The sequence below is a fragment of the Scyliorhinus canicula genome, chromosome 2, assembly GCF_902713615.1.
Source record: "Scyliorhinus canicula chromosome 2, sScyCan1.1, whole genome shotgun sequence".
Lineage (NCBI taxonomy): Eukaryota > Metazoa > Chordata > Chondrichthyes > Carcharhiniformes > Scyliorhinidae > Scyliorhinus > Scyliorhinus canicula.
In genome coordinates this window covers 106,908,426-106,936,191 of record NC_052147.1, presented here as the reverse complement: position 1 = coordinate 106,936,191, position 27,766 = coordinate 106,908,426, and the positions used below count along the sequence as shown (strand labels likewise).

Below are 27,766 nucleotides of genomic sequence, written 5' to 3'. Positions count from 1 at the left end.
TTGTACATCTGCTATTCTCCGTTGTTGGTGTTGGGGGGAATGATCGTTTGTGGATGGGGTGCCGATCAACTGGCTGTGTTGTCCTGGATGGTACAAAGTTACTTGAGTGTATTGGAAATGCACTCATCCAGGCAAGTGGAAAGTATCCCATCACACTCCTGACCTGTGCCTTGCAGTTTGTGGACAGATGTTGATGTCATGGGTAGGCACCCGCAACTCAGTTCTGGACTTCAGTTCTCTGGTCCATATTTGAACCAAGGTTATGATAAGGTCAGGAGCTCAGTGGCTCAGTTGGAACCCAAACTGGGAATTCGGATGCAGGTTATTGCTAAGCAAATGATCCTCAATAACACTGTTGACGACCCCGTCTTACAACTTCACTGTTTTTTTTAAATAATTTTTATTGAAATTTTTCGATACAAACATTTACCCCTATTACATTTTAAATTATAACACCACAAATCCCCCCTGGAAAAACCTCCCCACGCCCTCCCCCGCGCGCACCCCCCCACCCTCCCTCCCCCCCGCTATCAGTCTAGCAACCAAACCGTTTTTCCCTTTCTGCCGATGGCCTCGGGCAGTCCTTGCCCGCGACCCCCCGCTAACGTGCTCCCTTCTTTGCTATCCCCCCCCCCCCCCCCTCCCTCCCCCCCCCCCCCCCCCCCCCCCCCTTTTCTCCCCGGGTTGCTGCTGTTTCGGCCTCCGGTTCCTATCTCTGATCCAAAAAGTCAAGGAAGGGCTGCCACCGCCGGAAGAACCCCTGTACCGACCCTCTCAGGGCGAATTTGATTCTTTCCAATTGGATGAAGCTTGCCATGTCGTTTAACCAGGTGTTAACGCTTGGTGGCCTTGTGTCCCTCCACTGAATCAAGATCCTTCTCCGAGCTACCAAGGACGCAAAGGCCAATATTCCGGCCTCCCTTGCCTCCTGTACTCCTGGCTCCACCCCAACCCCAAAAATCGCTAGCCCCCACCCTGGTTTGACCCTGGTTCCCACCACTCTCGATACCGTCCCCGCCACCCCCTCCCAGAACTCTTCCAGTGCCGGACACATCCAAAACATATGTACATGGTTCGCAGGGCTTCCCGAACACCTAACACACCTGTCCTCCCCCCCGAAGAACCGACTCATCCTAGTCCCCGTCATATGGGCTCTGTGCAGCACCTTAAATTGGATGAGGCCCAACCTTGCGCACGACGACGACGAATTGACCCTCTCTAGGGCATCCGCCCATGTCCCATCTTCTATCTGCTCTCCCAGCTCCGCTTCCCACTTGTCTTTCAGCTCCTCTATCGGTACCTCCTCCACCTCCTGCATTATTTTGTAGATGTCCGAGACCTTCCCTTCTCCGACCCAGGCCCCTGACAGCACCCTATCACTCGCCCCTCCATCGGGAAGCAAGGGGAATCCTTCCACCTGTCGTCTGGCAAATGCCTTCACCTGCAGGTATCTAAACGTGTTCCCCGGGGGGAGCTCAAATTTCTCCACCAGCTCTCCCAGGCTCGCAAACCTCCCCTCTATGAACATGTCCCTCAGTTGCCTGATGCCCGCCCTGTGCCAGCTCTGGAATCCCCCGCCAGTGTTCCCCGGGACAAATCTGTGGTTCCCTCTCAGTGGCGCCGCCATCAGACCCCCCACTTCCCCCCTGTGTCGCCTCCACTGCCCCCAGATTTTAAGGGTGGCCGCCACTACCGGACTCGTGGTATACCTTGTGGGGGGGAGCGGCCATGGTGCCGTTACTAGCGCCCCCAGGTTTGTATTGCCGCAGGACGCCCTCTCCATACGTTTCCAAGCTGCCCCCTCCCCCTCCATCACCCACTTGCGCACCATCAATGCGTTCGCCGCCCAGTAGTATCCGGAAAGATTGGGTAGCGCTAATCCTCCACTGTCCCTACTCCGTTCCAAGAAAATCCTTCTCACTCTAGGGGTGCCATGCGCCCACACATAGCCCATAATGCTGCTAGTTACCTTCTTGAAGAAGGCCCTGGGGAGGAAGATGGGCAAGCACTGGAACAGAAACAAGAACCTCGGGAGGACCGTCATTTTAACTGACTGCACCCTCCCTGCTAGCGACAGCGGTACCATGTCCCACCTCTTGAACTCCTCCTCCATCTGCTCCACCAGCCTTGAAAAGTTCAGCTTGTGGAGGGTCCCCCAGTTCCTTGCCACCTGCACCCCCAAGTACCTGAAGCTCTTTACTGCTCTCCTAAAGGGGAGCCGCCCAATTCCCTCCCCTTGATCTCCCGGGTGTATCACAAAGACCTCACTTTTACCCACATTTAATTTATATCCCGAAAAGTCCCCAAACTCCGCTAGTATTTCCATTACCTCCGGCATTCCCCCTTCTGGATCCGCCACATACAACAACAAATCATCCGCATAGAGTGATACCCGATGCTCCTCCCCTCCCCTTGTCAGTCCTCTCCAACCCCCTGAACCCCTCAGTGCCATCGCCAACGGTTCGATCGCTAATGCAAATAGTAAGGGGGATAGGGGGCATCCCTGCCTGGTACCTCGATGGAGCCCAAAATACTCCGACCTCCTCCCGTTTGTAACCACACTCGCCATCGGGGCCGAATACAGCAGCTTCACCCACTTGATAAATCCCTCCCCAAACCCAAACCGTTCCAGCGTCTCCCACAGGTATTCCCACTCCACCCTATCGAATGCCTTCTCCGCATCCAGTGCTACCACTATCTCAGCCTCCCCCTCCACTGCTGGCATCATAATTACATTCAACAGCCTCCGGACATTTGTATTAAGTTGTCGTCCCTTTACGAAACCCGTCTGGTCCTCATGGATTACCCCTGGCACACAATCCTCTATTCTGGTTGCCAGGACCTTTGCCAACAGTTTGGCATCTACATTCAAGAGGGAGATAGGCCTATAGGACCTGCACTGTACAGGGTCTTTGTCCCGCTTCAGGATCAAGGAGATCAGGGCCTGTGACATTGTCGGGGGCAGAGCCCCCCCCCTCTCGCGCCTCATTGAAGGCTCGCACCAGCACTGGACCCACCAAGTCCACATACTTCTTATAAAATTCCACCGGGAACCCATCCGGCCCCGGCGCCTTCCCCGCCTGCATCTGGCCTATCCCTTTAACTAGTTCCGGCAGCTCTATCGGCGCCCCCAGCCCCTCCACCCGTTCCTCCTGGACCTTTGGGAACCTCAATCTATCGAGGAAGTTCTCCATTCCCCCCCTCCTCCTGGGCGGCTCAGACCGGTACAATTCCCTGTAGAAATCCCTGAAGACCCCATTCACCTCTTGCCCCTTCTACACTACGTTCCCCCCCTTCTCTCTCACTCCCCCAATCTCTCTGGCTGCATCTCGCTTGCGCAGCTGGTGTGCTAGCATCCTGCTCGCCTTTTCCCCGTACTCATAGACCGCACCCTGCGCCCTTCTCCATTGCGTCTCCGCCTTCCTAGTGGTCAGTAGGTCAAACTGGGCCTGTAAACTGCGCCGCTCCCTCAACAGCCCCTCCTCTGGTGTCTCCGCATATCTCCTGTCCACTTCTATAAGTTCCCCCACCAGTCTCTCCCTCTCCTGCCTCTCCTTCCTTTCTCTGTGTGCCCTTATGGAGATCAGCTCTCCTCTGATCACTGCTTTCAGGGCCTCCCATACTACCCCCACCTTCACCTCGCCCGTGTCGTTCGTGCCCAGATATCTCTCAATGCCCTTCCGGACCCTTCCGCACACCTCATCGTCCGCCAGCAGCCCCACATCCAGGCGCCACAGCGGGCGCTGGTCCCGTGTTTCCCCCAGTTCTACCTCTACCCAGTGTGGTGCATGGTCCGAAATCGCAATGGCCGAGTACTCCGTGTCCTGCACTCTCGAAATTAGCCCCCTGCTCAGTACAAAAAAGTCTATTCTGGAGTACACCCTGTGGACGTGGGAGAAAAAAGAATACTCCCTCGCCCTTGGCCTGCCAAATCTCCAAGGGTCTACCCCCCCCATCTGCTCCATGAACCCCCTTAGCACCTCCGCCGCTGCCGGCCTCCTATTTGTCCTGGAACTCGATCTGTCCAGCCCAGGGTCGAGCACTGTGTTGAAGTCCCCCCCCATGATCAGGCCTCCTGCCTCCAGACCCGGAATGAGGCCCAACAGGCGCCTCATAAAACCCGCGTCATCCCAATTCGGGGCATATACATTTACCAGCACCACATTCTCTCCCTGCAGCCTACCCTTCACCATCACGTACCTACCCTCCTTATCTGCTACCACCTGCGCCGCCACGAACGACACCCTCTTTCCCACCAAAATCGCCACCCCCCGGTTCTTTGCGTCCAAGCCTGAGTGGAACACCTGTCCCACCCACCCCCTTCTCAGGCGCACCTGGTCTACTACTCTCAAGTGAGTCTCCTGCAACATTGCCACATCCGCCTGCAGTCCCTTTAGGTGTGAAAAAACCCTTGATCTCTTGACCGGTCCGTTCAGCCCCCTCACATTCCAAGTAATCAACCGGGTCGCGGAGCGACCCGTCCCTTTCCCCTGTCTATTAGCCATGTTCTGTCCCCTGTTCGCCCCGGGTCGACCCTCCCCTTCTGACCCGTTCCCCATGGCGATGGCCCCCCCCCCCTCTCTCCTCCCGTTCTTCCCTTCCCGTCCTCAGCCTTTCCAGCAGCAACCCGGTATCCCCCCCTAACCCCCCTTCCCCCCCTGGCTAGGACCCCTCCTAGCCGCAGTGTATCCACCATCGTACTCCCGAGAGTCAGCTGGTTTTCGCTGACCCGGCTGCCCCTGCCACACTCCGACTCCTCCCGATGTGGGGGGGGAGGGGCCTCCCCCCCCCCCCCCCCCCCCTTGCCATCCCTCTCTGACTCCGCTTCAGCGCGGGAAAAGCTGCCATTGCTGGCCACACCCCACTCTTCTCTCCTCCCCCTTCCTCCGTCCCGCGCGCGGGAAACAGGGGAGAGCCCGCGCTTTCGCCCGGCCACACCCTACCCCACCATCTTCAATTCCACCCCCGTCCCCATCCACACCGATAACAAAGCCCCCTTAAAACGAGAGGAAGAAAAAAGAGAAAAAGAAAACACGCATAACCCACTTGCTCCCCCCCCGTCCCGCCTCCCCAACTTAACAATATAACAATATAAATAACAAATCGCAAATAAATACATAAATGCATAACTATGCCTGCATAACTAAATAACTAAATAACTACCCAATAATAACGTACTTAACCAACAGTAACCATAACCCTTAAAGAACAGATCAAAAAACAGTAAAAAAGCCCCCCCTACAACAACAATAATTAAGGGAAGTTGGCAACGGGAAGAGACACACAAAAAGGAACAAAAAAAAAAAAAAAAAAAAACCCCCATAACACAAGTTTCAAAGAAACCAAACGATCCATCAACTTTAACCAAGTTCCGACCTGGCCTAAGAAAGACATGGGCCACTTGATCAGTCAAGGGTACTCGGGCGGCCTCGACCGCCGGCGTTCCCAAGTTCTAGTTCAGGTCCAGCTTTTCCTCCCGAACAAAAGTCCATGCCTCCTCTGGGGTCTCAAAGTAATGGTGCTGGTCCTTGTAGGTGACCCACAAGCGCGCTGGCTGCAGCATTCCAAACTTGATCCTTTTTGCGTGCAGCACCGCCTTCGTTCGGTTAAACCGGGCCCGCCGCTTTGCCACCTCCGCACTCCAGTCCTGATATATCCGCACCGTCGAATTCTCCCATTTGCTGCTTTTCTCCCTCTTGGCCCACCTCAGCACTTTCTCCCGATCGCAGAAACGCTGGAACCGCACCAGCACCGCCCTCGGGGGCTCGTTTGCCCTAGGCCGCCTAGCCATGACCCGATATGCTTCTTCCAGCTCCAGGGGCGATGGACCGGCCCCCTCTCCCATCAGGGAGCTCAACATCTCCGCTACATATTTCGGGAGATCAGGCCCCTCCAGGCCTTCTGCTAGGCCCAGGATCCTCAAGTTCTTCCGCCTCATTCGCGTGTCCAGCTCCTCAAAGCGGCTCTGCCATTTCAGGTGGAGTGCCTCGTGCACCTCCACCTTTCCCACGAGGACCGTGGCTTCCTCCTCCCTCACCGCCATCTCCTGCTGCAGCTCTCTTATCGACGCCTCTTGGGTCGCCTGGGCCCCCATCAGCCTTGTGGTCGTCGCGTTCATGGACTCTAAGAGTTCCACTTTCAGCTCCGTAAAACACCGGAGGAGAGCGGCCTGCTGCTCCTCCGCCCATTTTCTCCAATCTTCTAGTGCGCCACCGGCCGCCATTTTGGTCCTCTTCCCCCGCTTTTTTTGGGGAGCTGCTGCCGCTTTTTTTGTCGCCCCTCTCCGAGTACCGACCATAAGGTTGGTCTCACTCTCCTCAGGGAGCCTTCCCCCACCGGGATTTGTCTTTACAGTACCGTCGGGGCCCTCCAATCGGCCCTTAAACACCTTTGTCGCAGGAGCTGCCAAATGTGCGACTTAGCTGGTCATAGCCGCAACCGGAAGTCCCCACAACTTCACTGTTGATCTGAGTAGATTGATGGCGTAGTAATTGACTGGGTTGAATATGGTTTGCTTTTTGTGTTCAGGACATACCTGGTAAACCTCTCACATTGCTGGGTAGATGTCAGTGTCGTACCCGACTGGAACAGCTTGACCAGAGGCATCCCACAAAGTTTCAGTACTATTTCCAGAATATTGTCAGGGCCTATAGTCTTTGCAGTATTCAGTGCCTTCAGCTGTTTCTTGTTTTACATGGAGTGAATTGAATTGGTTGAACACCGAAATCTATGTTACCGGGGACCTCTGGAAGATGACAAGATGGGTTATCCACCCGACATTTCTGGCTGAAGGTTGTAGCAAATGCTTCAGACTTATCTTTTGCACTGATGTGCTGGGATCCCCCATCATTGACTTGTCTAATTGTCCGCCACCATTCACAACTGGATGTGGTAAGACTGGAGAGCTGAGATCTGATCAGGTGGTTGTGGAACCACTTCGCTCTTAACTGCAGAAAATATTGGACAATCGCAACAGGCCCGATGGCATCCATGGAGATAGAAGGGAGCCAACGCTTTGAGTCCGGACCACTGCGAAAATTGATGTCAGACATTCTCTCATATTCAATAGTGGCTGAGTAAAGGGGTGTTATGGCAAAGGGCAGATTATAAACTGCCTCTCTGTTTTTTCATAGGATTCGCACAGAAAAGGGGAGAGAATATTGTCTTCAAAAAGCATTTGGTACCTTGGAAAATATTCTCATTATCAAGTTGCTTTTTATGTTCTTTAAAAGAATGAGGAAAATTGCAAAAACATTTCTCGTAAGAATGCCTTTTGGAGTGAGCAATATTTTGAGCTTAGTCAAGAGCCACTTGATATCAAACCTGCAATCAAATTTTACCCTGCATAATCTTTCCCTTCACTAGAATCATGGAATTTTGCAATACAGAAGAGGTCTATAAAGCTAATGCACCCATGTCAGCTCTCCACTTAGGCTAGCCACTTAATAATATCCTTCTGCCCTTTCCACCTGGTTTCAAAGATAGTCACGTCCCTTTCAAAGCTTATCATTGCTTTTTGACCAAAATCCAGATCATCACTTAAGTACATGAACTCCTGGAGGTCTGCACTCTTATAACCCTTCAGTCTGAAAAACTCCATTTGTTTTTGGTTTTAGCCCTTTAACCAATGCCTGTGCACATTGCCACACGCGGTACTCGCATGTATCTTAATTTTATCAACTAGGTTCCAATGCCGCACCATTATCTTTTGAAATAGCTTAAATACACCATAATGACATTTACTTTCTCAATTCACTGCTGTATTTAATCAAAGAGCTCTGTTAAACTTGTAAGATATGACTTGTCCAATAAACATCTGTGGGCTGTGCTTAATTAACCCATATCTTCTGAGTTGAACGTTAATTTTATCCTGCATTATGATGGCATCTAAAAGCTTACAATTCCTGACAAGCTGACTGGTTTACTCTAAATGATTGACTCTAAATTTTAGTTAGAGGTCATTCTCACCATCACTGTCCATTATATAATGTGACATTTTAATTCAGCTTTAATTAATATTCTGTTGATTGTTTTGCAAATTTTTTTTTCAAACATCACAAATAATGTCCGGTTAGCTGGCTTCTACTCGTATTGAAAGTGAAATAAACCACTGGAGAAGCATCTTCAGTCGCCCCAGTATCTGTAAATGCCTTGCCGTGCACATAGGACATAAACCAAATACTTTTCCATAAATTAATTCATCCATTCTGGATTTTCACAGGAACTTACTTCCATTTTAGAAAGGATGCATATCTTCATGGTGTTTAATTTTAGGCTTGAACTAACAGTTACCAACTTTGGTTAGGTGATACATTGTTATTTGTGAAAGATGTGGTTCAAGCTCAATTCCAGAGGCTTGAGCACATAATCTAGGTTGACAGTATGGTGTTGTACTGAATAGGGTAGCACAATGGGTAGCACTGTTGCTTCACAGCTCCAGGGTCCCAGGTTCGATTCCTGGCTTGGGTCACTGTGCGGAGTCTGCACGTTCTCCCCATGTCTGCGTGGGTTTCCTCCGAGTGCTCCGGTTTCCTCTCTCAAGTCCTGAAAGATGTGCTGTTAGGTGAATTGGATATTCTGCTGAATTCACCCTCCGTGTGCCCGAACAGGTGCCAGAATGTGGCGACAAGGGGCTTTTCTGAGTAACTTCATTGCAGTATTAATGTCAGCCTACTTGTGACAATAAAGATTATTATTATAATTGTTGGAATTGTCTTTTTGCAGATTCAATATTAAATATCCACCTGATTTGGTGGCTATTAAAGATCCCGTGACATTTAGAAACAGAACAGTGTAGTTCCCTTTGTGGCCTTTCTAATATTTATACTTGACCTACAACACCAAAATCTTGTTATCTGGTTATTAACTAGCTATTAATTTCCAGTAGCAGCATTTGTTAAATGCTGTACAAACGTAAGAAAATTCTTCTAAAAAGTAAAAAAGTCTTGCATTTATATAGCATCTTTAATGGCATTGAACATTTTAACGTCAATAAAGTGCTTTTAAAGTGCAGTAATTGTTGCAATAAAGGAAATAAAGCAGCCTGCACAAAGAAAGTTCCCACAAACAGCTGTGATTTTGACCTGATAAACGGCTTTTAGTGATGTTAGTTGAAGGTTAAATATTGGCTCGGACAATAGTGAGAACTTCCCTGCAAACAAAGAAACTTTTTGGACAAAAGCTGAGCACGCATATAAATGAGTGTATAGTGGATTGACATATTATGCTACCCTTGAACCAAAAAATTGGCACAACCCATATGAGGAGTTCTTTGTTTTTTTTAATGTCATTTATAAAATTACTGTTCATGTAATCTCACTATCGGGGCTAAACTACCTTATTGTTTGTCTTTGAAGGTTTCAATCGGCTTGCTGATTTGACTAGCTCAATCTGTTGAGCAGTTGCAGGGTCTTGTTGGTTTTAAATAACTGTAACTCAGATAATTCTAGGCCAGATAATTTATCATGTGATGTGGTTCTTTGAGCTCTTGGAGGAACTGGCATATATGATCAGTGGGAGAATTGTCGTGAATTTGGTATGCGTAAACCTTCAAATGCCTAGGGCAAATTCCTTTGAGGGCAGTACAATAGCACACTGGGGGTAGCACAGTGGTTAGCACAGTTGCTTCACAGCTCTAGGGTCCCAGGTTCGATTCCTGGCTTGGGTCACTGTCTGTGCGGAGTCTGCACGCTCTCCCCGTGTCTGCATGGGTTTCCTTGGGGTGCTCCGGTTTCCTCCCACAGTCCAAAGATGTGCGGGTTAGGTGGATTGGCCATGCTAAATTGCTCTTCGTGTCCAAGAAGGTTAGGTGGGGTTACTGGGTTACGGAGATGTGGGTGTGGGCTTGGGTAGAGTGCTCTTTCCAAGGGTTGGTGCAGACTCAATGGGCCAAATGGCCTCCTCCTGCACTGTAAATTCTATGATTCTATTTACAAGACTATTGGAGAAGATTAAGCGATGTTGAATTAGGGGTAGGAATTACTTGAACTAAACGTTGGTTAAAAAGTAATTGGATGGAAGGAAACAGAGTAAGAGTCGATGGAAGTTTCTCACTGTTTGGAAGAGGTAGTAATTCTGTTCTGAAACTCTTGTACGACAATGATTTGATTATCTCGATATATTGACAAACAGTAATAGATTCGGAAGCTCAGTAAATAATCCAACAATCGAAAAAAGCTACAAGAAGGGTATAAAAGAAGTGGCTGGTGAAGTTTAGTGCAGGCCTCACCAGGTACACTGCCATCTCTTAAACTGGATAGCTACCTATATGGGGAAGGTCACAAACCATTTACTTTGACTCGTTGGATCAATTACAAAGGCACACGTAAACTATATTCAGCTATTTCAGGCAGTTCAAGCAGCTGTTCACGCCATATTAAAGTGCGATAACCCTCTCACTACCATTCCATGGCCACTGCTGCTGTCCCTTCTTACTGGCTTGCTGAACAAAAATATTCCAGCTTCGTTTTAAGTTTTGCAACATGGTTGCATTGGCCAAATTGCTTGACTAATGGAAAAATGTTGGCCTTAAATATCATCCAATTACTGAAATGAGGTTATAAATTCTAGCACAGTTTTAAGATGAGAGAGTAAACTCAAGCCGTTTATCCTACCCTCCTACACACAGCTGACCGTTCCAGGGCTTTAATCTCAGCAATGTTGACAATGCAGGATTCTGAATCATCCGCTGTATGCGCTGAACAGAATTTTCCTGGACATAAATCAGAAAAGGCTGGAAATACACAGCTGGTCAGCTAGTATCTGGAAAATGTTATCAAAATTGCAATTTTCACCTCTCTCATCTTTCACAAGACCCATTGCAGCTCTTTTCCCTTCCTTGACTTCTCTACCTCCATTTCTGGGGATAAGCGGTCAACCAATATCCACTATAAACTCACTGACTTCCACAGCTACCTTGATTACACTTCCTCTCACCCTGCTTCCTATAAGGGCTCTATTCCTTTAACACAGTTTTTCTGTCTCCATGGCACCTGTTCTGACACTGCCATCTTCCAGACTAGTGCTTTTGATTTATCTTCCTTTTTCCCTTGGTCAAGGGTTCCCCTCCACCATGGTTGACCGGGCTCTCAATCGTGTCCATCCTATTCCCCTCACTTTTGCTTTCCAAATCCTTCTCCGCCATCTTCAGAATGATGGCAGATCAAACATAATTTCCTCTTCCCATTCAGCATTCTGAAGGCAAAGTCTGTGTGGAATTTACACGTTCTCCCTGTGTCTGCGTGGGTTTCTTCCAGATGCTCAGATTTTTCTCCCACCGTTCAAAGATGTGCAGGTTAGGTGGGGCTACGGAGATAGGTTGGTGGTTGGGCCTAGGTGGGGTGCCCTTTCAGAGGGCCGATGCAGGCTCAATGGACCAAATGGCCTCCTCTGTACTGTAGGGATTCTTTGGATTCTTTCTGCTCGTCCACTCTTCGGTTACCCCAACAGCCTCATCTCTTTCCAGGCACTTCCATATGTAGGCATAGGGATGAAACATCCATCCTATTTCTTCCCATCACATTTGGGTTCGATACACCTTACAGGTGCAAGTGATTTACTTGCACTTCTCTCAATTACGTAGAATATATTTTCAGCTCATGTTGAGACCAAACGCAGGTTGCTTTGTGGAACATCTTTGTTGAGTCTGCAGTTGTGATCCTGAACTTCCAGTCATTTGTCTCTGTCCTCTGCCTCCTACACTGTTCTAATAGAGCTAATGGAGAATTTCACAGGCTTTTGGATTCAACAATTCAGATCGTAACCACTGCTTCCATTCTCTTTGGACTGCAGTTGCTGGAAATGGTTCTGTAATTTGCAGCTACTCTGGGCCCCATCTTTGTCCCATCCCCTCCGTTGCTTTGTACCATCACGCACTTTGTCACTGGATCATTCTTGCCTTGCATCCTATCATAGTACTTTCCTTTTGCTCATTCTTCCCTCACTACCCCTAACCCCATCACTGCATCTGTACTTGCACAAAACCTGTTACATCTCTTCTCCCAGCTCTGATGAAATGTCATCGACCCAAAACTAGCTATTTTTCTCTCCACTGATGCTAGTTGAGCTGCAAAATATTTCTAGCATTTCCTGTTTATATGCCAGATTTCCTGCATCTCCACTATTTTTCTTTTCATAATTATTTTGATTGTTTATGCCTCCACTATTCCACACAATCATTTACTTGCTTCACCATCCGTTACTTCTAGCAGGCAAATTGCACAACCACAAGTAGTTTGAGCTGTATTAATAAATACAAGGGGTATTTTAATGAAATGAAATTAATAATTGAGTTAGTAATGAAAGCAGCATTATACAGAGCAGCAGAGGCATTTACAAGTTCACAACACATCATAAGAGTCACCTAAAATGGAGACATCCATAAAGAAAACTGAGGCAATACTGTGTTTTTATGGAAAGCAGTATAGAAAATGAATGTCAAGATGTAATAGTGAACATCTATATAACTTTAGTAAGACCACATTTAGAATATTATGGATAATAAAAAGGTTCCACGCTAAAGGAAGAGTTTTGAAGCAGTGTCGAAGACACAGTGCAAATTTCCTAGCATCATGCCTGGGATTAGAATACATGAAGACAACTAAAGAACTGAAAAATTGTGGCTATTGTCATTAGAATAGAAGAGATTCTAAGGTAGTTTGATACAGGCGTTTAACATTTTGAAGAGACAGATGTACACAAAAACAGGCTTTTTCCAGTGATTGAAGGACAGAAGCTAGAAAATAATCCTTTGTGTTCACACAGAGGATTGTGAGGTCGAATAAACTCTGGTAGTTTGATAAGGTTCCCCACGGTCGGCTATTGCAGAAAATACGGAGGCTGGGGATTGAGGGTGATTTAGAGATGTGGATCAGAAATTGGCTAGTTGAAAGAAGACAGAGAGTGGTAGTTGATGGGAAATGTTCAGAATGGAGTTCAGTTACGAGTGGCGTACCACAAGGATCTGTTCTGGGGCCGTTGCTGTTTGTCATTTTTATAAATGACCTAGAGGAGGGCGCGGAAGGATGGGTGAGTAAATTTGCTGATGACACTAAAGTCGGTGGAGTTGTAGACAGTGCGGAAGGATGTTGCAGGTTACAGAGGGACATAGATAAGCTGCAGAGCTGGGCTGAGAGGTGGCAAATGGAGTTTAATGTGGAGAAGTGTGAGGTGATTCACTTTGGAAAGAATAACAGAAATGCGGAATATTTGGCTAATGGTAAAATTCTTGGTAGTGTGGATGAGCAGAGGGATCTCGGTGTCCATGTACATAGACCCTGAAAGTTGCCACCCAGGTTGATAGGGTTGTGAAGAAGGCCTATGGTGTGTTGGCCTTTATTGGTAGAGGGATTGAGTTCCGGAGCCATGAGGTCATGTTGCAGTTGTACAAAACTCTAGTACGGCCGCATTTGGAGTATTGCGTACAGTTCTGGTCGCCTCATTATAGGAAGGACGTGGAAGCTTTGGAACGGGTGCAGAGGAGATTTACCAGGATGTTGCCTGGTATGGAGGGAAAATCTTATGAGGAAAGGCTGATGGACTTGAGGTTGTTTTCGTTAGAGAGAAGAAGGTTAAGAGGTGACTTAATAGAGGCATACAAAATGATCAGAGGGTTAGATAGGGTGGACAGCGAGAGACTTCTCCCGCGGATGGAGGTGGCTAGCACGAGGGGACATAGCCTTAAATTGAGGGGTAATAGATATAGGACAGAGGTCAGAGGTGGGTTTTTTACGCAAAGAGTGGTGAGGCCGTGGAATGCCCTACCTGCAACAGTAGTGAACTCGCCAACATTGGGGGCATTTAAAAGTTTATTGGATAAGCATATGGATGATAAGGGCATAGTGTAGGTTAGATGGCCTTTAGATTTTTTCCATGTCGGTGCAACATCGAGGGCCGAAGGGCCTGTACTGCGCTGTATCGTTCTATGTTCTATGTTCTATGTTAAACTACCAGAGTTGGTGGTTTTGAAGGATGGGCCATGCCAACGTTGAAGAGTTTGAATGTGTGATTTAAGCAGAGGGAAATAACATGATGCAGAACAGGGTGGCACATGTGGTTATTGATGGAGTTTAAACACCAACATGGATTTGCAGAACAAATAGGCTATTGGTCTGGAGGTGGTACTGTTAAAGTATTAAGGTTAAAGTATTACTGTGAAAGTGAAGAAATTCAGTGTTGTTTGTTGAACCAGTCCATGTTGATTTTTTGTCCTCCATGAATAGTAGTCCTAATCACATGTGCAATCCTAGAATCATAGAATTCCTACAATGCATTAGGAGGCCATTCGGTCCATTGAGTTTGCACCAACCCTCTGAAAGAGCACCCCACCCAAGTCCCTTCCCCCATCCTATCCCCGTAACCCCAAATAACCAGCACAACTTTGGACCGTGGGAGGAAACTGCAGCACCAGGCGGAAATCCACACAGACACGTCGAGAAAGTACAAACTCCACACAGTCACCCAAGGCTGGAATTGAACCCGGGTCCCTGGCGTTGTGAGACAGCAGTGATAACCATTGTGTCACCGTGCCGTCCCTGTTTTCCATCCTGCTATTTCTATTAACAAATGCAACATTGGCTCGACTTTTGCAGTGGTTATGACTGTACAGATTTTCAGTGTTTGTGGATCGTAACTCCTCTGAAACTGACTGCATTGTTGAGTCCCCCAGAATTAACTGATGAGAACTCCTACTGTTTCACTATTAGTCCTCTGTTTAAAAACCCTTGAAAATGCAACACCTTGTTGAATGAGGTGTAGTTGTGTTTTTGCTAGCCTACTAATACATACTGTGTTTTTAATGGTTTCTACCAGACTTCCCCACTTGTCCTGAAAGAGTAATTTTATATCTGCTGAATATTAACAAGTCTCCATTATGATAATAAAAAGCTTTTATGTCAAACTTTCTTTAACCCTGGAGACAAATCTTGTAGTTTATATGGAGTTAGTCTCTGATTGCAGTTTGCTTTTAAACTCCTGGGAGCAAATTGTCCTCTTCAGCACTCAGCTATGACAGCCTGATGGGGCAGAAAGCCTTTTATAAAATTACTAATTTGGACTCTAGTTGCTTGTGACTTTCAACTGCTTGTGCCCGTGTTTATGATCCATGCTTTTGTCCTGTCAAACCTTTCCACCGAGATGCTGAGCAGGAAAATCTGCCTCCTTCAGATTTGCCACACTCCTGAAGTAAGACAATAGAAAAAAATATTTCACAAAAGTATATTGCTGCAGATGCTGCAAACCTGAAATAAAATAAAAATGGCTGGAAATAAACACACGTCAGTCAGCACCTGTGGAGACAATGTTAGGAAATAGAGATAATTTAAATAATTTGTGTTGTGGGTATTAGGAATAAAGTACACGTTTAAATTTAATTTGTGATTCAGTATTTATGTGCTGAGAAAGGGGTAAACTTTAGTTAGCTTCATGTTTGACAAAGGTGCCTGCAAGTCAATGGTTTAGCTTCGCTTTAAACTTTGCCTGCATTGTAATTAAGGGTTTACGATGTAAAAGCAATTACGAGTTTTAAAAAAAAACTAAGTTATTGCTAGCAACCAGAGGCCCACACTGAAAAACAGAAGCAGTTCAGTTGGAACCAGGTAACCCAAGAAGCAAGGAGTTGTTGTAGAAATTGCCAGTATATGCAGGATGGAGAACACAAGCCCCAAAAGCTAAAGAACGGTCAGAAATCAGGGAATGAGAGTTCCAATAAATTAAAGGAATAAAGAACAAATCTAGAAAGGATACTGTTCATTGAAGTCAGGAGCAGAAAGAGAGTCTCTCAGCTAAAGAAGAGCTGCAAGATACAGATCTGAACATCTACGAGAAGCCAGACATCTAAAATAATTCTAAGGTTTGTGACCGCTTAATACAGCCTGTGAAACGGTGGCATTCTGTTGGTGTGGCTGGGTACCTGAGAGAATGCATGGAAGCATGAATGCACTTGTATGTGGATGTTTGGTGAAGGTATTAGAGATAAAATGTTGTTTGGGAGAATATTCTAAACGTGTTCCTCGAGAGTGGAGTTCGGAAACCCTCATGTGGAAGCCAGAGTTCCAGTGAGACCAGTTGACTCAGTGTGACGAGCATCTGGGGAGATTTGATGAGGAATCCACAGAGGTATTTGAGTGGCATCTGTCACTTGAATTTGGAGTGTGGTATGTCTGACCACATTTTGTCTTGTGGTTTACATAGACTATGTACATAGCTAAGAACATTGAGAGCATAACATTTATTCTGTAATTTCTGTTATCCTTTCTATAAGACCATAAACATAGGAGCAGAATTAAGCCACTCGGCCCATCGAGTCTGCTCCGCCATTCAATCATGGCTAATATTTTTCTCATCCCCATTCTCCTGCCTTCTCGCCATAACCCCTGATCGCCTTATTAATCAAGAACCTATCCATCTCTGTCTTAAAGACACTCAGTTATTTGGCCTCCATAGCCTTCTGCGGCAAAGAGTTCCACAGATTCACCATCCTCTGGCTGAAGAAATTCCTCATCTCTGTTTTAAAGGATCGTCCCTTTTGTCTGAGACTGTGTCCCCTGGTTCTAGTTTTTCCTATAAGTGGAAACCTCCTCTCTACGTCCATTGTAACCAGGCCTCGCAGTGTCCTGTAAGTTTCAATAAGATCCCCCCTTATCCTTCTAAACTCCAACGAGTACAGACCAAGAGTCCTCAACCGTTCCTCATGGCACAAGCTCTTCATTCCAGGGATCATTCTACAAATCTGGACATAGCTGTGATGGAATAACTGGGGTGAAGGAGTAGTGTATTATAGTTAATCTGTTTTTGTTTAATAATTGTTTTATTCTTTTGTTAAAAGTTAATTGACAGTCCTTTGATTTGTTCATCCATGTCCTGAGACAAAAAATAAATGTTATGATCTACCAGGACGGGGTCTGCTCTGGGACCTGACTGTCCTGTAGTAATATCAGCTAGGATTGTAACAAAGGAAACAGAGTTAATGTTTCAGGTCGAAGACAGTTATCAGAACTGCTTCTGATGAAAAGTCATTGATCTGAAACATTAACTTGTTTCTCTCTTCACCGATGCTGCCTGACCTGCTGAGAAGAAAAATATTTCAATTCTGTCGCAACCACCTTTGTCTCTTGCTCCTCATACAGTCCTCATTATAGTTTTCTTAAACTTGCTGTTAACCAAGTTGAAATGGAGAGAAGAAAAATAGTTAACATAGTTAATTTAGTGTTATTTTTAAACTGTAGACTTATGGTGAGACTCCCAAAGATTTCCACTTGGGGTTCTTTTGTCATCACATTTATATTTCTTGTTGCAAAGGGTTTGTATTGTAGACCTTCTGTACATTGAAGTCTTGTTGGTTGCACATTTATACTTCATTCCATTCTCAAATTAAAATATTAGCATCAGAACAGGAGCTGGCATTTTTGTTGCACCTTTGATGTGGCAAAGCTTTTCCAGGTGCTTCACAGGAGAATTATTGATCAAAATGTGGCATAGGAGCACATCAGATATTCAGATATATGACCAAAGGTATGGTTAAAGAGAATCTGAAAAGAGGTGAGAGAGATATGGAGAAGTATTGGGAGAGAATTCTGGAGCTTAAGGCCAAGGCAGTCTAAAGCAGCCGCCAAGGTGGAGCAATGAAAATCCGGAATTATAGAATATTTTGGCAATTCTACTGCCATTTGTGAGAGAAAATGTTAAGACTTATCATATTTTGACAAGATTATGATTTTAAAAATGACGTTAGCAATGTTCATGAATTACAGTTGGTTCTGCATTGTTCTTTACACACCTGACTTTTATTTTTACCCTCTCTTCTATCTAGGCCTGTGATAAACTAGCCTAAAACTAGTTGCTTGGAGATGTGCACAACTAGGTTGAGATGAGATTTCTCTGATGTGTCCTTCTTTATGAGAAGGTGCTCTGCACCAGCTCCCAAAGTGGCATTGCTGAGAAATTTATCATATGGCAGAATGTGGCTAATTGCCCTCATTTGGCCACTCTATGATAATTTACTGTATTTAGTTAATCCACCATAACATCTACTTTTAAAAGCTATAATCACAGACATGGGGGCACAATTTAACGGAAATCAAACAGTCACATGTCTGGCGCATTTAGTTGGATGTTTCCCAGCACTGGCAGCGCCGGAAACGACCCTGGTATTGAACGGGACTCTGTTTCATTTCTGGGCCTCAGCGAGAAATTCCCTGCCGAGGCCGCACTTAGGCTCACTTCCTGCACTAATGAGCTCCGCTTGCCAGTGCAGGAAAATTGTTCCCCAATCTCTAAACCTGCCACTGCAGCCTCGGGACCGCCCCAATGCCACAACCTACCAATTAGGGGGTCATCGGACCCACCGCACCCCTCGCACTCCACCTCATAAGGGCAGGGAACCCCAGGCCCAATTCCTGGCATGGGCAAGATGCCACCTGGGCACTAAGTCTGGCAATGTCACCTGGGAACCCTGGCATTGTCAGATGAGCAGCGGGCTGGCACTGCCAAGGTGCCTGGATGACATTGGGGGTGCCAGCGAACTACTCTGTCAAGATCCCGACCACCCAGGGTCCCCCGATCGCCTGGGAGACCCTCCCTCACCCGAAGTGCCAGTACGACTGGTCCATGTTTGTGGAAACCAGTGCTAAACAGCGCCCACTCGGAGTCGCCGAGGCAAAGCCGTCCAATCCTGGGCACTGGGCAGATCCGACGTAGGCATATCAAGTGAGACTAACTGCACAGTTAAATATGGAATTCTGGATATCGACCTCAGTGGGCGGTATCCAGATAGTGAGATTGTGATCTTGCGAGGCGTGATGAGGCCGGTAAATCTCACTCGAGGCCGCTTGAGAGATTTAACAGCCTTGTCGCGTCCCAAGTTGGGCGCAATGAACTGTTTGATTGCACCCAGGGTTTGAAGTTGATCATTCATAATAGTTGTGGTAATTCTAGCAGAAATTGGATTTATGACACATTCCCGTGTCATTCTTTTTGATTTCTGCAGTAGATCTAATTCTCCTTATTGCCACACCTCAGCAATAAATCTTTGATAAAGGATTTAGGTTTTTGTAACATTTATTTCCATAGCTAGACTAATCATCCTAATACTGGTTAATTTTATTTCAAGTACAATCCTCAGTAGCAAAAGCATGTAACTTTGATGACTATCTGTTAATGTCTTAAATTGACTTTTTTTGGTTATATATTGATTCATAGTGCATTCTATATTTAATATTAATTTACATTTAATCTTTTGTCAAATTGAAATTGAACTGGAGCAACTCGGCAAGAAAGGAATCTCTGATTAAACTGACAAAATCTGTTCTATTACAATGAACTTGAGAGTGCCACTTTGTTTAAGAATACTATGTTAGGGATGGCCTGTGTGAATAAACAGCTAACTAACGTGACTGGAACTGAATTGTTCAACCTGTTTTTGACTAAGTTGTTAATGCCTGTCTTGCTTACACCCGTCTTGCTGTGCCAGCCCAAACAACTGACGAGACTGTTACTTTTCGTCGTGAACGCAGTACATTCAGGCGCCAAGCCGTACGGCGGCGGCACAATGCGGGGAGTAACCCCACCCCTCCAGCCTCGCTCATTGGATCACCTCTCAGGTATGACATGAAATGACCATGCCAAATGCATGCCACAAACATCTCTTGCATTCTGCTATTTCCTCAGCTGTTTTTGAAAACTAAAGCATGTTCTATGCCTTTAGGCTGTTGCTGCATGACTTCATAAGCATGTTGGCTTGATGAAAGTGCATGTTGTCCTCTGCTTTGTGCATTAAATTTTAATGTTGCAGATCTTGAACCAAGATTTGGCTTCTCCATTTAAAAAAATGTCCATTGAAACTTGTCAAATGAATTGGGAAAAACAAATCCTTTGTGCTTAATCTACAAGTTAGGCATTGATAGTGTGGTTTTTCAATTCATAGTGGATCAAAATCTGTGAACCATTACCTTTTTTATGCCCGTCTTCAGAAATGCAGTGTACTGTACAAGCACTTAAAATAAATCAAGTCTGCCCAAGTACTTGATAAATTCTGATCAGTAATGAGTTTTTAACTAAAACTCAGTTTTTATCAGCTCAGAATCTTGACTCTACACCTTTTAAAATTTTGTTGCCAAAATGATGTTGCTTCCCTGTTTTTTGTATGAATTGTTCCAATGGAAGAAGTCGTGAGTTGGAACAGGAGCATGGCTGGGATTCAACCCAAGATGAGATCGGTGGAACGGTCCATTTTGCCAAAGGGGAGCAGCATAAATTTGACAAAATAGAAGGTGTGTTTTCAGGATTATAAACCTTTAAATGTTAGTGTTTAATAAAGGATCTATCCACTCCTCCTCAGAATTGTAAATATTTGCTATTAGTAAATTAGAGAGAGTTCGACGTCCCCACCATGATCCCCGAGTGTCACCTGGTAAATGATTTTCCAGTAAATGACCTGTGACAAAGGTTAATATGTAATTTATAGCTATTTACATGAAAAAAACTACTGCTAATTAGTATTTTAAAATGTGTAACTATGTGGATGACAGCAGCAGGAAATTCTGGAGCAAAACCTTTCAATTCAACATTTGTTAAGAAATGTGCAAGTATTGCAACCTGTGAAAGCTGGCTATTTTTGCCATCTCATTCTCCCTCCTCCCTGATACTGGCAGCCCTCTGATGCCTCTCCAAAGTGACATCCGCAAGGATAGGCAATTAATCTGTGCAGTCTGTTTAACTTTTAAAATTTAGTTGTGATGTCTTTCAAACATAAAATACTGGAAACACAGTAGGCCAGGCAGCATCTGAGGCGAGAGAATCACAGAAGAATGCAGCACAGAAGAGGCCCTTCAGCCCATTGAGTTTGCACCGACACATGAAAAATACCTGATCTGCCTACCTAATTCCATTTGCCAGCACTTGGTCCGTAGCCTCAAATGTTAAGACATACCAAGTGCTCATCCAGGTACTTATTAAAGGATGTGAGGCAACCCGTCTCACTATCCCAGGCTGTGCATTCCAAACTATCGCAACCCTCCGGGTAAAAAGGTTTTTCCTCAAATCCCCCCCCCCCCCCCCCCCCCCAACACACAAAACCTTCTGCCCATGTCCTTGAACCTGTGTCCCCTCGTAACTGACCCTTCAACTGAGGGGAACAGCTGCTCTCTATCCGCCCTGTCCATGCCCCTCATAATCTCGTACATCTTGACAGGTTGCCGCTGAGTCTTTCTGCCCCATCGAAAACCATCCAATCCTATCCAACCTTTCTTCATAATTTAAATGTTCTATCCCAGGCAGAGCTAACGTTTTCAGATCAATGACCCTTCCTCAGATTGAAAGATTTGAATAGCTTTTAAGCAAGTATAGATTAGGTGAAAGGAGGGCAAAGATAGAACAGAAAGTTAATGCCTACGATAACGTACAACAGCGGAAAATCCTGTTTTCACTTGACATCCGCATGCTTACTTTCCAGCAGAAATCACATAAGTAGCCATCAAGAGTGGGGACCATGGCTAATTTTCTGCCCACCAAACTTCCAGCTAAATTGTTACCACTCTGGCTGATATTAACTAAGTACAGATTGGCAATCAAACATGAGACCTTCGGATCTAAGTGCTTCAGTTCTACACCTGTTGATGCTTTTGCCCACCAATTCATTCAAGAGAGCTACATGACCTAGCCTTTTGTTCATCATCACACAGATCTCCCCATCATCGCATTTACTCTTTATTCTTCACGCCATACCTAGTTGAAAAGTGCAACCTCTGAAGCCTTCATCAGTCAATCCCTGTAACTGGCATCTAAAAGTTGGAGAAGTGAGAAATTGAAACACCTCCTTGCGTGTCATATTATTTTTCTGCACCATTTCTCCAAGTAGTCTGGCTGAAACTCAGACTTGCAATCATTAGAGTTAAGGTTGTAAATCCATGGCTGACCACTTTTAACATAACATTTGGTACAGATATATAATATGGCAGTCACCTCATAGCTACATTCTTTATTTAACTTAACACTTCTTCCATTTTGTAACCAAATTAAAACAAGAGGCCAATCTTCTTTTGAAGCAAGCAGAGCAACAATTTCAATCTTTAAACTGGATCATTCTAAGCTTTTCAGTATCCTCTTTTTAATCTGTAAACTTTCAGATTTGTTTTGGCCTGTGTTAACAAAAATCACGTGTACAAAACAGTGTCCAAATTACAGATTTTTAAGTAGTGTTGCACATCATTTTATGCAGTATATACACTTTCTTTCTCTTATTTTACTGTTAATGGCAACCTTGAAGCAGTTCCAACAAATAAAAACGTTTTTTGAGCTAATAAGATTGGTGAGGAAACATGATGCAGTTTTTCTAATTCATACAATTGAAGCAACCAAGATTTCTAACATGACAAATGTTAGAACTAGAGAATACAAGTGCAAAATTTAAAACTGAATGAAATTAAAGGTGTGCAATGGGCTTCCAGATAAATTGTCTTCATATTAATTATCTTACTTATAAGGAAGAATATCTGGTGAGGTTTAGAGAGACATAAAGAGCGATATTTTGTTTTTATGCCGGATAAGAGATAGAACATCATCATCTTTAAAATAGAAGCTCAACAATGTAGGGAAGGAAGGTTCATATTCATGATGCAAAGATTAGAAACAAGCTTGAGGGACCAAATGACCCTTTCTCACTTTCAGTTTCCATATCGTGATGGGAAACTTTGACAATGCAATGGAATTCACTATGGATCTAGCTTTTCTTTTCATGGACTTTGTTACATCACAGTGCTTGTTCACATTCAAATAATTTATTAAGTTAATCAGAACAGTTTAATTTAGCCACACTCTATCTTTATTATTAAAAATGGAAGCTCAAGGAGGTGGGAAAAATATTTATGAAAGGCAAGTTCCTTCCCATGAAACACCTTTCCAAAGATCAAGAAGTTGCTATGGATAATCTTGAATTGTAAAACTGAGGTCAACTGATCCTTTTGTTTCATAAATCCTTCATCATAGAAAAATATTTATATCAAATATTTTATAAAGGGAGTTGTAACTCTTGAACCATTTTAATTGAATTGTTCAGAGAATCAGTGATTTGATGTTACACAATATCCTGCAAATTTCTTCACTGACTGCAAGTAGCATGATTTACTGTCTGAGTACCAGAACCTTACATTAAAAGACAGTTGAAATGGTGGCTTTGGAGTGGACCTGGGATAACAAAAATCAGAACTCACGATTATCATCTGAAAAACATTATTTAATTCATAAGATCTAATTTGGGTAAAGCATAATAATCTAGTTAGGTAAATATTGAACAAAACAATAAAAGGCAGGAAAAGAAAAGTTAGATCGTCAAACTTTTTCTGCCCTGACGTGGTGCAGTCTATGCACATAATCAGCACCCTTTGACTGTACCAGCTCGATTATACAATCCCTGATAAAGATTTACCAAAGCTGCATATGATCATAAATCATCTCAGACCAATGCATAGTACTTTATTTGTAAATTACACCTTCCAAGTCAAAGAATGGCAAAAACTCAGTTGCCATTTAGTATGTGTGGTGAAACCTGATCAAGATTCAGGTGGACAGTACAGTACTTCTTTCTGTGCTTGTACAATATGTATCAGAAGTCTGCTATTCCTGATTGATGTTGCATGTATATATTTCTAAATCATACCTGTCTTACTGTAAGTGGAATAAGCAAGCTTTACAGAGAAAAACATTTTTAAAAATCTATAAGCACTGGCATTTAATCAATTAATCAAGTGCCATTGTAGTTTTGGGAGATGACTCTTGTTAGATGTGGGAGTATGTGATACTTTGTCCAGAATCCCATCTCATACCTCTATGGAATACCAAGGGGCTTGAGCTTTGTTTATCCTCTGTATTATCTGCTGTTCAGGGCCCCATTCAAATGTGAAGCTAAATTAATAATTTTCTCTTCCCTCCAGTTTTTATAGTTCACATTTGGCGATAAAATAATTTACATTAGGCCCACAGTATTTACAGCATACAAAATTATCAACCAGATTTTTGGAAAAAAATGCAAATTTTAATGCATTCTGCATGTTTCAAATATTTAATTGGTTTAAGATTCAGAAAAACTATAGGCCAAAAGATTTGTTCTTATGTAAACGTTCTCATGCTGGCTTCACCCATTACAAGGCATCTCCTAGAACTTCACAGTGCAATATCAGCTTTTGTTTTCTCCTTTGTGTCTCACCATCCATTCAGTGCATAGAATTTGTGCTATGATATTACACCCAAAGTATTTTAGCTTGTAGCTGCAAAAAAACTATAAAGGCCTGATGGGGGATAAATGCAACATTTTAGATGTATTTTGTTGTGGGTGTAACTTCAAAAGTGGCATCTGCTGACTTAGTGGATGTTGGCCCATTGTCTGAAAGCCATTTGCTGCTTTCAAAATTCTCTGCTTTGCGCTTTCTTATTGATACTGTTCATGATGATTCATTTGATGGATTTTTTATTTGTATTTGCAAGCATAACACTGCATGAACAATCCAAATATGAACTCTTGGTGTGCTTTTGTGGTCCCTCGCTAATCAGTGCATGATCAATTCTGTTCAGTTAGATCAATGTTTTCTCTCATTGTCTTTTGATGTGATGTCTTCGTGTTCACTCTTTTTTACTGTAGCCTTCAAGATAGTCAGCAGGGTCAGCCATCTACTGCTCAGATCAAAATACAGTCCTGTCCCCCATCACAGGCTGCTGTACTTAGCGCTAGCGCCTCCCTACTGGTCAGAAATGGAAGTGTCCACCTGGAAGCATCACATGACAATGCCTCTGCTGTTGGTGGCTGCAGTTTACAGGATGGGTTTGGTAGGCAGCCTGGAAGACTACCCAAATTATTTATTATATTATCATTGGTATTAAATCCTCTTATAGAATATCAATAAAGAGATAGTATTCCTTTTAGAGAATCACATTGGCCAATTCAAATCAAAATTAAAATGTACAATATTACTTGAGTTGCATGTGCTCAAACTCTTTCCCAAACTTCTGAAGGAGCAGTGATGCCAGATGTATGTGTCCACCAAAAGGATACTAGATGTCGGAGGTTTGCCCGAATTAATGAGTAATGAAATAAGTAAATTTTATTTTGGGTACAAAATTCTATACAATATTTTTAAGGATGTACTGTCTCTTTAAACTTATCACTTTTAGTTTCTTCATGCTAAGAAAAGATGATGCAGCTTTGAACATTCACCAGCTCAAGCTTATGTTTGAAGATTGAGTACAATGACCTTCAGAACGAACAAGCCTATATTTTGGTTTGTATTTCATGTCATTGGATTTTGTTGGGAGCAGCTACATTGAATACCGATTACGTTTTCTGCAAGGAGTACATATGAAATGAATGCAATTCAGCAGAAATGAAAGTAAAATAAAAAAGACACTTCAGTATGACAACAAATGTCCCAGGATGATCAGGAATGGCAAGATGAATGATTTTGTGTAAAGGTAGTGAGCCGCATCATCTTTTCTAAGAAAACAGTAGACTTTACTCTCGTCAGAAATTGTTTATGTTATCTTTCTATGATTCTGTGCTGCTTGAAAGTTTGCACAAGACAAAATCCCGTTTGAAGGGTTGTTACATTCAGCAATAATAAAAAGAAAACACACTTCTCAAAGTGACTAATCTTATTGTTTTGTTGCTTTGGGATGATCGCATTAAAATTAATTCTTGAATAGGACCTTTTTTATTACAGATGAAATACCAATTCAGTTTCAAGGCTCCATTGTCTCCCTGGCTTCCCAGACAATATTTAAATTAACATAATCAGAAAACAGATTATTTGTTTGTTTTCACATTGCTATTTGTTGTGCACTAATTAGTTATGCATTTCCTACTCTTCAGAAGTAATTCATTAGTTCTAACTGTCATTTTAAACCCCTTTCCCATTTCCTCTACCTTTGCCTACAAAGTGCAAGGAGTTGATGAACTTAATTGTCACTAGGATTGAGACAATCCAATCAATTGCTGCATCCCTTCCTTGTCCTTACACTAACCCACTATGTCAAACTTCCTCAAGTTCTCCCTGTCCAAGCTCTAGACTTGAATCTTCCTCTTGTTTTTCTTCTATCTCTCTTATGCCCTCTCCAAGCTCATGTTGTCCATGCTACCCATTTCATGCTACCCCAACTCTACTCACACTAATATGCTGATCACTCAAGTTCCTCATCTGCCCTCCACCTGAGCTGATCCTGTTAATGGTCCTCTGTCATCAGGTATTATGCCTCTCTCCTTTCAAATTTGCCGTTGTCACTCCTTTCTTCAAAAGGAACAGCAGTTGACACTGTATCTCCAACCTTCCTTTCCTCTCCAAAATCCTGGAATGTGTTGTCATCCTCCACAACTTTGCCTGTCTTTACAGGAATTCAATTTTTTAATCCCTCCAAAAGGTTTTACTCCGCCATGGTGTTAAGTAATAGGTTAAGAGACATTCCAATTAGTTGTCTCATTTATGTTAAGTATCCAATAATTGACACTGATTATGTAAAGGGGCTTCAGGTGGCCTTTGTGTCAGGTGATGTGATGTTAGAGTTTTGTGCAGAGTCTGTTGAAGTAAATGAAAGGTGTTTGTGGAAGGAGCAGAACCTTTGACTCTTCATACAACAGCAGCTAAAATTATAACATATGGTACTGAAATGGCTCTTATCAAAGTCACGTATGACATCTTGTGTGACTATGACAAGGGTAAACTATTCCTTCTGGCCGTTGTGCAGTTTTTGACAGTGTTTACTCTTGTGCCCTCCTCCAGCGCCTCATCACTGTCATCCAATTGGGTGGGACTGCTCACGCCTGGTTCCATACTTACCTACTCCTGTACCATTCGCTCTCCAGTCCCCCAGGATCAATCCTTGAACCCTTCCTATTTCTTACCTCTCGCTGACATTGTCCAAAATCACAGTGCTAATTTTCACATGTACATTGGCAACACCCAACTCAACCGTACCACCACCACTGCTCTCGATTACTTTCCTGTTATTAAATTATCAGACTGCTTATCCAACATCCTGTACTGGATGAGTAGAAATTTCTTCTAATTAAATATTGGGAAGGCTGAAGCCATTACCTTTAATTTCTGCTCCAAATCCTGTTCTCTAGCTATCGACTTATAGCTCTCCCTGGCCAATGTCTTTTACAACATCAGACAGGTGGTGGACTTCAGATACTTAGGTCCTAAGCCCTGGAATTCCCTCCTTACACCCCTCCACCTTTCTACCTCATTTCCCTGTTTCAAGCATTCCTTAAAACCTACCACGTTCACTTCCTCGATTGCACACAAGGTTACTTCTGCTTGAAGGTGTTGGTTTTGGCCTTTCTGCCCATTTAATGGGTGATTTTTTTTTTGTGTGGATAAAATGTGAGGAACGTGGAGGATGATTATTTCTCCCACGGATTGGATTGACGACAGGGGATCAAACCTTGCTAAAGTCAGTGAAAGCGCTGCCTCATGAGTTGGAGGACAGTCGTGGTGAAGCATCAGTGGGAAAGATGACGGAAAGGAAACGTTCGTCTTTGGCTGCCACACTGTCTGTGGAGCCATTGATGAGCTTTATTACAGAAGAATTTCGGTAGCAACGAAAGGAGATGCAGGGAGACTGGTCGAGTGCGATGTTGAAGGTAGTAACACCCCTTCGCGGGACCATGGATCAATGGAAAAGCACTTGGAGGCACAGAGCAACGATCCAAGAGGTGGAAAGGGTGATGTTTGGCCAGAGTGCCCAGATCATGTCGTTGGAGGCGGAGATGGCCATCCTGGGTGAGGTC

General features: G+C 44.2%; 1 protein-coding gene across 6 annotated transcripts in view; it reads left to right on the top strand.

Moving 5' to 3' along the window:
• pcnx1 (pecanex 1) overlaps positions 1 to 27,766 on the top strand; it is a 356,856-nt gene that overhangs the window by 174,141 nt on the left and 154,949 nt on the right. For 3 of the 6 annotated variants that reach the window (XM_038784415.1, XM_038784442.1, XM_038784424.1), the window contains 2 exons: positions 19,466 to 19,595; positions 24,626 to 24,810. The exons of 1 other annotated variant lie outside the window; for it this stretch is intronic. In XM_038784415.1, the coding sequence (XP_038640343.1) occupies positions 19,466 to 19,595; positions 24,626 to 24,810 (315 nt within the window). Of the gene's footprint in view, positions 1 to 19,465; positions 19,596 to 20,157; positions 20,265 to 24,625; positions 24,811 to 27,766 lie in introns of all 6 variants that reach the window. 2 more of the 6 variants (XM_038784439.1, XM_038784431.1) reach the window with 2 other exon arrangements.